The sequence below is a fragment of the Rhyacophila brunnea genome, unplaced genomic scaffold (assembly GCF_057557595.1).
Source record: "Rhyacophila brunnea isolate RB1 unplaced genomic scaffold, BYU_Rbru_1.0 scaffold_10, whole genome shotgun sequence".
NCBI classification, from domain to species: Eukaryota; Metazoa; Arthropoda; class Insecta; order Trichoptera; family Rhyacophilidae; genus Rhyacophila; species Rhyacophila brunnea.
Window position 1 is genome coordinate 24074023 of NW_028232752.1, and position 13502 is coordinate 24087524.

A 13502-nucleotide genomic window follows, 5' to 3' on the forward strand; every position below is an offset into this window, starting at 1 on the left:
TTAACCTCCGTATGCTAGATTGCTAACGTCTAACACTGTCTGTAAACTATAAAGGTAAAAATCTGGTAAATTAACATATTCAATATGAATGATAAATAACACGCCATGATAATTAATTGTATTTTCATAGGCCAGGATTCATCAAAGAAATTACACCAATAATATTAAACTTACGCCTTCAATTACTGACGGCAAGAATGAAATGATTTTTATAAATTCCACAGACTAAGGCATCAGTTTTATTCAGCATATTCAAGGATTTTATGTTATACTTACAAGTAGTATACCGAGGTTTGAAGAATTGGCGATGCTTGGCTCACCATATAATAATATTATCTTAGAACAAACACCTACATTTAAAAAAATCCTTTCTGATCCTTTTTGTTATAAGATACTTCAAGCGACATGAAATTTGTTTTACTTAAATAAGTATGAAACTTATTAAATAAAAATAGTAACAAATATTTAGTTACGTCTTATAAATTTAAATATTGCACCGTGGGTGAGTGTAAAACCAAGGCATCTGCAAATTTTTAAATTTCGAGATTATATGCAAAACAACTGCAAAAGTAGTGAACCTGATAATATAAAAGTGAAGTAACTGAAAGAACATGCAATATAATGTAGATATAAACCAAATATTATGGTTTTTTTAGAAACTCTATTTCTCATAACACAACGAAGACTTCAAACCCTAATATATCCAAAATATGTCCTTTGCAGATGCCTTGGTTTTACATTCACGATGCGATATATTTCTCTGTGTTTAAATTTATCGTTTCTGATCATTGACGACACTGCAAAGGCAACAACTGACTATTCTGATGTAAAAAAACCTGCCATAAGATACTCAAAATGCCATGAAATTGGGTTACTACATTTCCTTAGACAAGTTAAATAGTATGACGGATGAAAAGATTCTTGCAAAGCGAGCCGTAAGCAAAAATTATATGAAATATTTCTTCAGTTGAGCCGAATCAAGTTCACCCGTTCACCCGTTCGCGGGGTGAAAGCGCCCCGAGGTTTTATCGGGCGGATTTACCACAATCAAATGTTTAACGACACAAAAGTGAAATATTTTCTCTTGTAAATATGACTGTGAGAAAAATATTTTTAGACTTCATTCTTTACCAAAAAAACGACAATGTGTTGAGAGTGATATTATTATTTGTATATCTGATTTCACTGAGGGATCAAAATGACGGGACCGAATATTTTGAAATCTCTCAATTTTGGTGGTGTAAATAAGCAGTGTATTGACACAGTGTATTGTTTATTATTGAATAAACAAAAATTGCTATAGGTACCATCTACAGTCCTACAACGATCAAATCAATTCTGTGATTTTGTATATCATTTTTGTCATCGTGTTTTTATGACATTATTTCTGTGTATTTTGACTACTTATACAGTGATTCCCAACAGGGTTCCACGGAATCACGAAATCGTTATCCTGCCCAAAAGTTTGGTACATCTTGAAACCGGTTCTTTGGTACATAATAAATAAAAAAATAAGGCTTAGTATTGGCCTACATTTAAGCAATGGAGTATATATTTAGAAAGTTGAAGTTGTTTAGGCATAGGCATCGCTTCTTAGTTATTATTGAACTAGAGAGAATTCTACTTGGTGAGAGAATTTTTCAAACAGCTATATGAAGGAATAAAAGTTAAGGAATTAAGTTGTTTAAAAAACTGTTATAATATTTTTTTTAATACCTTGGTATCTAGGTACTCATTATTATTTACTAGCCCTACTAATATGTCGGTAGGCAAATCTACCGTTGATGATAAATAACGTAAAGATTACTAAATTTCCACTTGCGGCGCTAATATCATGCTCTACAAGCTTCTAGAAATATAAATAATAATTTTTAACACTTTTTATGGATATATCTTTTTGGATACATATCTAACATAGTGAGAAACTGGATTTTGAGTCTGCTTATAGTCGCCTCCCTGCTTTGGTGCTTATGTCACTTCCTACTACTTAGAAATGTCATTTTGTAATTTATAACCTTAGACCTTGTCTCCTGTGTATCAACCAAGTAGGGTTCCGTGAGATTTTCAAAAAAATGTCTCAAAGGTTCTACCAAAAAAGCTTGGGAATCACTGATTACTAACATACTACTGACTAACTGAAAGATTCAACATATTTTTGAATAATTCTTAGTTTTAATGTATTATAATAATATATTCATTTTAAATAGCATCAGCTTGAAATCATTTTTATTTATATCGAATCTATTTTTTGAGCAGTCAGAATATAAAAGTATGATTTGATATAAAGAAAAAGGATTCGAAGTTTTACAAATTTTCATATATGATAATTAATAAATTGCCTCAAATTGCATGCTTCGTATTTTCCCGCTAGATGCCTTCTGGTAGGCGTTGAATTCACCGATACCATTTTACTTTATCGAAGTGATCCTTTCAAAAGATTTTGACGCAAAATTCAATACTGCATCTCTTACTAAAAATAATCAAAAATAATCCACTGATATACGTAACATTATTACAATAGTTGCTGCTAATATTATGTTTTTTAAAATGCTTGGTAAGAAAATACTCGTTAGAAACGAAATAACTATTAGCAAACACAATATTAAGATTATCTAAGCTTTCGTTTGAGAATAGATGATTACTTGTTAGAAGTTAAATCTAATTAGATGTACTAAATATAGATAAAGGTCGTTCAATGAAAATTAATCGACGAGTTTATAATTTTCTTGTTTTCCGCGAAGCTTCGCGCGCCGGCCGTACGATAACGCCAGCGATTCTTCAGATCGGCTTTGGTGTGATGAATTAATAGCGAGGTTCCGCACCATTATTGTCATAGAAATGTCAAACACTGACAAGAGACAAGAGTAATTTTCATCATAAATAACCGTTGAACGTGTGTGCTTACGCTCATCTATTTTGCGCGGAAAATGTTGTTATAATAATATATTCTTAGCCCGGAGAAATAGGATCATGCGTGAATACATGTAAATTTTGAGCACATACAATAATTTGTGAGAGAGAAATTAGAGGGAACTAAAGGAAGTCACCTTGAAACACATGCGCATAATTCTCTTCTAGGAATATAATATTATTATAATCTTAAGAAAATATAAATAAAAGTAGGTATGTTACGTCGATTACATTACGTAATAATTTTTTGCGACAAATGTCAGGCATTGAATTTGTAAAAATATATTTGCTATTATCTACGAACATAATAATATATTACACATGTGATTTAAAAACATCAAAAGATAAAATTGATCTCAGTAAATTTATCTGAAATTAAAAGAAAATTGAGATAAATAATTTGGTACTTATAACAAATTAATTGTATTATCTTACAAATAAATAATCAATAAATCAAATAAGTAATACAGTGAAAGGTAAAAAAGATAGCACAGATATATAATTCATTATCAATTTTAATAATTAAGATAATCCCTGCACATGTTTGAATAGATTAAATTTTTCTGTACTATCAGTCAAATAATTTAAATAGCACTATACAAACAAAATTTAATACATAAAGTATTCTAGTGCACTCTTCCTTCAAAATTTTTTTTGATATTTTTTCTTATTCTTCTTATTTATAAATGTAGCCCGGTTGTGGACTTTTGCTGCCATACGCAGCCTTCACAGTTCGTATCAGTTGTCCGCTCTCATTTTTAAGTTGATCACTCTTGCGTTCGTAACTTTTTCTGTAGGAGATCTCAGTACCTCAGTAGCTCTTCTTGTCCACTAAGCATTGAGCTCTTTGTTGGCTGTATATATGGCATATCACAGGTGTTGAGTTTGACCACATCTGACGAAGTCACACTCATGAATGAGTTTATAGAGTTTATGATAGTAGCGACTTCGCCAGATGACGTCTTCGCAGATAGGTCAAAAAATCTTTCGGAAGAGTACACACTCAACCATTAGCCATTGTTTCTGGGAACCACTTATTGTGAATGTTGTTGGATCTAAACCGTAGCACAATATTAGTTTCAACAATGCTTTAAAACGCTTCGTCTATTTTTTTACAATGATACCATTGGTATTGCAAAAAAAATAATTATAAAGTATACCAGTCCGAATAATAAATTTTTTAGCGAAAATATGACAGAAGTCAAATAAAATTGTTTTTTTTGTAGGTAGGTATTATCATCAAAATATAAAACAAAAATAATGACATATTTTATCCACTATATAATATAATATTCTGAGTTGTAATGTAAAGCGTCTTAAATGGATATACATTAATTTTATTTATAAAGAATATTTAATAATATTGCAAAAAAATGCGCTTTTTTTCTTCTCAAAATTCATTTATTGTAATCGAATAACATATGATTACACACCTCTAACATCCCCGCTTGGCGCGCCCCTGCTTATAACTTTCTTGTAACCACTCGGCGACGCATACATATTAGTGTAAAATGCGTGATATTATATTATATAAATACGATTTTTAATGTTTTTTTTCCTACTAATTTGAAATTATTTTGATTTCCTATTATTATTTTCGAGTTGGGACAAATTTTATTTAGACTTTTTTCTTTTTATATAAATATAATTTTTAAGTGATGTTATAGTAATTTTGTTAATTTAATCATAATTAGACGCTTGAAAATGTATCATGCAGATTTATCGCGTTGCCGCTTTGCTAGGCTTTCTGACGAATCTGACAGATGATTAGACAGACGTCTCACGTTAATATGTATCGGGGATTTAATATGTAAAGTAAATTTAATAAGATAAAAGTGATCTCAACAAAAATTGTTTAATATTTAAACGATTTTACAGGTAAAAAAACATAGCATTACTTATAAATTATTTATTGAATATTTCGACGCAAAGCAAAATGAAACAAAGCTTTTAAATAGCTTCTCAAAATTAAGCTTATTCACAAATATACTCACAATATATACCTACAACAACACGTATTAATTATACAATAATATTTTAAAGAAAAAAAAATGTCTACTAATAAATTTAGCATTATTTAAAGTCAATTTGAGTATTGACAATAAAAAGCTTAAGTTTTATAAATTTACTGATGGTTTATTTTATATATCGCTTTGGTAATTGAGTATGAATCAAATTTCAAGTAAAAACAGTGTTTATTCTCGTAGCTGAGCAAAAAGATTTTTTTTATATGGTGCCCGTAAATGATTTGTGTAAATATAAGCAGATAAATAAAATACTCAATGGAATAAAAAATCAAGATGCTGAAAAATTGCCGAAGTGGGATAAACACAGCATATATCAAGCAAAAGGATGTATGAAGATTTACTACGTTTTTATCCAAAGGGTTGTTACAAGTTTTGAAATGCATTGTGGAAACCAAAAAGAAACTTTGTATTCGGATGACATGACAAGAAAATGTATTATACCATAAGATATATGTTCAACAAAGAACACATACGTGTGTTGTGTCAATTTTTTTCAGTCTTCGGTATTATTATGTATCGTATTCACTTCGAAGAGGAAAACATATCATATAATCAAATATGTTGAAATTTTTTACTAGACAAAGCCAACATATACAAACGTGAAGTCGAAAAAAGAACTCACTATTAACTATTTAAATAAGCCTAAGTTTTTAAACCAATTTTCAATATAATTTTAAATAATTAACAGAAACAGCCTTTTCATTAAATTTATAAAATGCGTATAAAATTATTTGTCAAATGCGTGTAGATTAGTAAGTCCTGAAATGATTTTATTAGAAATGATCCGTGAAATGAATTCTCAGCATAGAATTGTATAGTAATCAATAATCATTCACATATTATTAGGTAAGATTTTGGTAGCCTAATGGTCTACAGAGATAGACGTGTGATCGCTAGGAGTGTTGGCGGAGAGGAGAGCCAATGTCCACCCCCGCCAATAGTGCCAGTGAGGAAACGGATTCAGCAAAACATGCATATTGCAAAGTTATTTATAGAATATTAAGATAAATTATTAAATATGTCAAATGCATATAATGTCACTAATATTGAAAAGTGAAAACAAATATGGTTGCCGTAATCAAGATACGATGTTTTTCTTCTGATCCGTGATTATTAAATATTAATCTTACCATAGTAACCGAATCTATCAGAGTAAAAAATGTTCTATAAATAATATCAAGACGTGTTTACGTACTAAAATTTCATAAAGTTTTCTCTTGTTATGACTTCTTAGAATAATATACCCGAAGCTTATTAATAGTTTCACTAAAATAACCTCTATTGTAGGTACATACATATTCTAGGATTACATAGCTACAGCTTCTGCTTATGTCATATTTTTGGTTAAGAAAGTATCTATTTACAGAGTTTTTAATATTTTTTTTACTTCTTACTGTTGTTGTTCTAGTTGTACTAGTTTACAGATTGCTGCAAATAATAATTTTGATAAAATAAACTTATTTATTTTTACTATTCAGAATGAAACTTGCTAAACTAATGATATATATTATAATATATATCTTATTCAATATTACTTGCACTGGGTTTCACGTAGTATAACTCCATTATGTTGGTTTTTAAACAACGTTATTTTTAAAACCGTTATATTTTGTTTATCTTCATAATATGATAACATTGCAAGGTTAATTGACTAACATTTATATCTTCATGAAAACGGAAGATGACTATTTTAATGTTGGTATTGTTTGGCATTTATTCAGTTGATATTCTCATGTCTAATTAATTGGCAATCTTCGTTAGCATACCTCTATATCGTATAACTATACCAAAATCGATTGTATTAATAAATCACACTTACATCAAGTTAGAACTCGGGTGATGAAATGTTAGGAGCGTACTTCAGTGAAACGGCAAATAATTTTCAACAGTAGGTGCACGTCAATTTGTTTTGTCATGGCGTCGGATAAAAATATTCTTAAATCGTGTAAAGATGACTAAAAACCTTTACGTATGTACTTAAAAAAGAAAACATGTCAATGAATACACTATTATTATTAGTAATATAACAATAAACTTAACATTAAATGGACGCATGTTGGATTTTTATGACAAATTATATTTCGTTCGGCACGCGTCATTTGCACAATCCGCGTATCGCCTAGCCACGATCTTTTTAGACCATGCCTCAACTGAAGTATAGCCTTAATAATAAAATTTCAATATATTTTGTCTTAACTGGTATTAAATATAATATATTATACAATTTTTTCTCGATGACACGTGTTTCGTTTACATAGTTAACTCCATCAAATATAAATACTGTGTTTATCTGCTATAACGGTTATTTGTATGAAGAAAGGGTAGGAGAGGGTACGTCATAATAGGAAAAAAAATAATATTCAAAATTGTTATATAGATCAATGTTTCCCAATCAGTATGTTTCGAAAAGATAGCTCAGGGGTGTCTCGATTTTTTATAGAATACTATAATCAGTGAAAATGTGTTATTATTTCAAGAATAATTTAATAATGTTGGTGTGTCGCGAAATCCTCATTAGTTTTAAATGTATCGAGCAAAATTATTGCTAGCTCAAAAAGGTTAAAATACACTGTAATTTTATAATAAATATATACGTGTATATCATACTATTTTAGCGTAAATAAGTTATATATGTAAATTAAATAATTCAATATATTATATTATTATACCTTGGTATAATTATCGATTTTGCTTTCAAATCCAATATTTAATTGCTTAACCAATATCTTTATATATATTATATTGTTCTATACAGGTACACTTTGTATTGATTGGGTATGTGAAAAGCAATGGTATATATTATAAAGCTTTTCCAAATAAAGGGGAGGAATGAATAAGAATAAGTGAGTGCCACTTACTTAACTAAATTATAGGAGTGACAAAGCAAAATATATTAAATGCGTGTACTGAAGTATTTTAGCACTGTACGATATTTGCAGTAGTCATCATAAAGCTCTCGTTAGTAGAATTATATGGATACAGAATAATTTAATAGATTAATTGTTGGACAGCTTCTATCTTAATCCAGCTAGTTTCTTAATAAGATTCAATATGGAATCGATTCAATTAATCACTGCTTATATCTGGAGCCCTTTCAAGCGTCTTACCATAGAGAAATCCTCGTAAACAATCATTCTTGAGGAAGTGTTTTCGCTACCTTCTGTATCTTGGCAGTGAATACTGGCTGACGAGGGTCACGTCATTTGTCACGCGGCGAGAAAGGCCATCGCCTCCCAGAGGTATAAGGGAAACGTAGCGTTGACAGAGCAACCCTCTCCGTTTCGGACCAGGTAACTGACTGATTTGGTGTCAATCTTTCCACCGGCACCAATCAACATTTAGTTATAAAATAAACCAATACCCACGGAAGTGCTATGACGTCATTTTGGGCCAAGCATGTAGTTGGAATAAACATAGTTGAGTAGAGAATTTAAATCAATATGATTTTCTGACCACGTGCATCAGGTCACCCCAACACTGATGGCCACTTTTGTAAAGGCTTTATTGTTCTATCCTACTTAACACAGGGAATTTAGTCTCCCAAAGCTTATCCAGTTGGTCATAGTTTTCAGCCGCGGGGTCTTACGGCTTGTGAATTTATCTTTGTCCTTTAATTTTGCTATGCAGGATTCTCTCAGGAGTATAGTATTATGGTATGCTATGGAGTAAGTATACTATAATATATCCTCTTCCACAGATTATTTGGTATATCCATCTTATATTAAGTGTTATACAGGTTTTTCACTCCCTAAAATTCATTTTATTATAATATTATCCTGTAGATTCGTTCAATTTTTTCTCTTATACTTAAATGTATTTTATTATATATTGTATAGTCAAGATATTGAGTCTTTTGGTACTTCACAATAAATCGAATGAATATTAATTTAAATTAAATTATAGTAGGTACACTTATCTAAATATTAAAAATATTATAAATGCGTATTTAGTATGTTTTTTTAGCTTACTAATGCTCTGCAGAGTATAACATATTATAATATAGTACATTTTTTTTCTTTTCTTTATTTGGAAGCAATTGAGCTCTTCTCTGAATGGAAGGCTATTCTGCTTTACAATGGTTTACAAAAGTATACATACATTTTTTTAACTACAGGCATAAATATGTAGTACAATTATAACAATCTGTAATTCATACCTTAATTTATATTAGATTTTGTATTAAAGGTACATTATATACTAAAATAATCATTATTTTAACAATGTAAGAATACAAAGTAACGCATTTTTGAAAACATATTTTATTTTTATAAAATGTAGTGTGATGAATTTAGTGTAAACAAAAAAAGTAATATTTTAATTATCAGATAAAATATTATTTTTATTATATCGGAAGGCTTACGGACTACAACTAATTTATAATAGCATCCCATACCTCCAAATGTGATGCTTTGGTTATCATAAAAATATCGTAAAATATAAGTACTTAATAGGTACAAATTATTATATAAATTCTTACCGTTTTTGCTAAAAAGCTGTAGCCAGTGATAAAACCTACCAGCTTTAGCCTGTTTTATTACGTAATAAAATAATTCCCTTCTACGGATCAAATTTAAGAATTTTCTTTTATGAGCTAAATCTTCAATGAAACTTTTTGATGAGGTTTGACAGCGAATTTATTTCAAATACTTAATCAATTTTAATTAGACTTAACTTTTGCTAAAGTTTCCTCAGGGATGCCATGTGTCATATTTTATATTTCGAGATAGTCTGTCAGGATTTCGGTAATTAAAAAAGGCTAAAGAATCATTCTCTAATAAAACGCCCAATATGCACATTTAAAAAATTATTCGTAAATTCATAGTAATCACGGAAAATCGATAATGCTTATTTAACAATTCAGTAGGTACGATACGTTATGTTAAAATGATGCCAGTAACGTTAAAAGTATTTGCTTTTATAAACAAAATATCAATCAAAAATGGAATTGATTTCTAAAATAAATTTTTGCTGGCATGAAAATAAATATAGATATGCGATTAATCGCATATAAAACGTTGCAATTTTACAATACAAAATATAGTTTTCAAAATAAATATAAACCGTTTTAACAAAAATACGCAAAGTATTGAATTATTAATTAATATAACAGATTTTCATTCGGTATCGTAATTAGGGATTGCAATACCGAATGAAAATACTAATACCGGTATTTTGGTATTTTCAACTGATTATCGGTATTCGTGAAATATATGAAAAAAACAGAAGTATCCACCAATAAAATATAGATATAAAAATCTCAATAAAATATTAATATTTTATAGCAAAAATATATAGCATAATTAATTATAAACACATATGCAAACCGTTGGTGAAGGTATGATAATAATAGCAGTGGTGAAAGGGTGGAGGTAGGCTGTTAAGATCCGACATAAATAGTGCACACTAAACTTTGTTAGTCATACATATTTTTTATCATTGAATCGCCTACACTTTTCAGTTAGTGTTTGTTGGTTTTTAAAATTCAATTAAACCCTACGTAAACCAAGCCATAATAGATAATAGGCAAAAATATTCGTCTATCTATAAAATATCTAAAATAATGCCATTAAAATCATACATCATCATATTATATGGAAGAATAGTTTTTATATATTGCGGTTAGTTTAGGCAGGGCTTAGTGATTTTAATTCTTAGGTACAAAACTATAACATCTCATTTCGTTTAGACTGCATTTTATGGTTTATTTGTTTCATATATGATGGTATCCTCTATTATTTTAATATAAGGAAATTATGTACAGCAAACGTTTAGTTTACGCCAGTTTTATATAGGGTTATTGTGTTTATATTATGATACAATAATATTGGCGTAATATATATTATATTGAAAATTAATATTGAATTTTAATAACGTGAATGATAACAAGATAATTTAATACAGAATTAATTTCAGTATAAAACAAAATCCATGTTTCATCGCAGGATATCGAGTTGAGAACAAATTAATGAGATTAATAACTTTTCAATTTCAATCAGCCTTATTGAATTACCTAAAAAGGGAATTAAATTGAACGGCAACGCTGGGATGAATTTTAGATTTTATCTGGATGATTTTTGAGTGAAATAGACTAAAAAAAATGTACAAAGATAAATTGATGAAAATTGAAAAAAAACGGGTGAAGAATAGATAAAGGTGATGGATTGAAAATTGATGAAATAATCTATGCCAATACAGAACATTCTTAGGTGCTATTTATGTTTCAGTTTTGTGGATTTATATGGTATGAACTAATTTCAAAATACTCGTACATTTTTTTCATGACAATTTGTTTTAGAAGTTACGTGAAAGATGTCTGAATGTCATGTTATTATTTGGCTTATAATGGCCTTTCCCAAAAATCCACAGCAAACAGTTTTATTCATATAATACACGTATTATTATTTATACTAAGACACTTATTGGAAATCTTTTATATAAGATGGATTATCTCATAAACAATATTATATTTTGATTATATAATAGATATATCTTGAATATTTACATGCATTTTAAGGGATTGATTTAATTTTTTTAGCCACCTAATTACACCAAAAATATCTGCTGAATATCATGATAAATAATAATATCTGTAGTTCAAGATCAAGTTGAGTGTCGTAAACGATAGTGACCGGCCGAACTGTCACATAGAGTTCTGCTAGGAATAATTACACTCTTACCATACTATTATCATATAAGTTACATCTATGGTTATTATATATCATTATTTTCATCGCTGGCCTAAATTAGATCACAGGTAGATGAATGTCTCTCCAAGCCAATTTCACTTCTCACGGTTCTATGAATTGAATTGTCTTCCGCAGACCAGAATTATTTCGTAAATCAAGCCGCTTCTAGATTTATGTTTTAGACGTTTGATAATTTTCTGACTGGATTTTTTTTAGCAATTGTCCCCTTTTCAACTTTCCATTTGGAGTTTTTAGCAAACTCTATTATATTTATTAATTAATTATTTCTATGTTTTCATATCTAATCATTTCGTAATTATATTATTAGGCTAGTAAGAGCAAGGGTTTTGAGTCAAACACAGATTTACTTATACGATCAAAGCTACTTATTTATTTTAGTGTTGTCAGTTCCAGTATCGTCAGAAAAAATAAAATCGTCCCGACTTGCCTCAATAATATATAATATGGATAAATAAGTATCGATTATTTTACTTTGCAGAATGCTACAGTGGAAGTTACGACCTGAGCTGCCGTGCCAATAATACGGGTGCTATTGACGATATGTATTACTACAAAAGAAACTGTACAACAGCCATGCAGATTTGCATTGACATTTTCCTCATACCATTCAATGGAACGCATTGTGCCAATGATTCAGCTTCAGATATGCCTTACCTCAAATGGAACCAGATGATCAACAGAACGCTGGCGTCTGAAGAATATTACAAGTGAGTATATAATTATAAAGTTGACTATATGAGATGAGTATCCTCTGTTTATTGTCATATGCTTATTAACCTGACACCTTAGTATTGATAGTAAATATATCGGTATTTGTATGAATCAACTGTAGGTTGTCTTCTTGTCCTGGTGCTGTTTTATAAGGAATATTGACGACATAATTGCAGTAAATTGGCCGTTGATTTGTGTCAATTTATCAGGTCACGTAGGTCATAACCTGAATCTGCATTTGGCTGTGCAATCTGTATAGATTATAGGATTATTAAATTAGTACTCGTAGTAGAGTAGCCATTTTTTTCCTGATTTCCACCAAAATTGACATTTGTGTTCAGCATTGTTTGGAAAATCATCATGGAAAAATACACTGTTGTACAGCGCATTAAATTGTTAAAAAAATACTACAACAATAATGAATCTATTTGAGCTACGTTTTTGGCATGATATGAAATTTATAATCAAAATAATCAACCTACAGAGTTTATTTGTAATTTATTTGGAAAATTAGAGTCAAATGATAATTTTTATGATGTTAAGAATCAAAGACATAATGTACTGCTGAAAATATTGATGGTGTGAATCAAAGTCTAGATGAAAATCCAGAACAATCAATTACACGTTGTTCTCAAGATTTTGGTTTGCATTAGAAAGTGTATAAAATACATTTAACACAAGAACTTAAAATGAATGACCGTTTGGTGCGCCGAAATTTTGATGAAGCTTTAGAGCAACTTGATACAGACCCATTATTTCATGAAAAAATCATCCTTAGCGACAAAGCTCTATTTTGGTTAAATGACTTTGTAAATAAGTAGAATTGTCACACTGGGAGTAATGAAAACCCACATACTGTTCTTAAAACACCTTTAATACTACACAAATTAACAGTTTGGTGTGGTTTATGTCTAGAGGATTGGATCATATTTTTTGAAAACTAAAATGGCAATGCAGTTACTGTCAATGGAGAATGGAACAGAAACATAATTATTCTGGCATGAATTTTATTATAATATGATTTAATCTGTAAGATATGTGGTTCCAACAAGATGGTGCAACATGTCATACAGCTCGTGACACAATCAACTTATTGAGAGAAGAAGTTCAGTATATATTATATTATCTCTAATTAGATAACCCCCTA

General features: G+C 29.5%; 1 protein-coding gene across 1 annotated transcript in view; it reads left to right on the forward strand.

Moving 5' to 3' along the window:
- LOC147079015 (sodium- and chloride-dependent glycine transporter 1-like) overlaps positions 1 to 13502 on the forward strand; it is a 59451-nt gene that overhangs the window by 13264 nt on the left and 32685 nt on the right. Inside the window, exon 4 of the mRNA XM_085948694.1 lies at positions 12123 to 12351. Coding sequence (XP_085804820.1) covers positions 12123 to 12351 — 229 coding nt within the window. The remainder of the gene's footprint in view (positions 1 to 12122; positions 12352 to 13502) is intronic.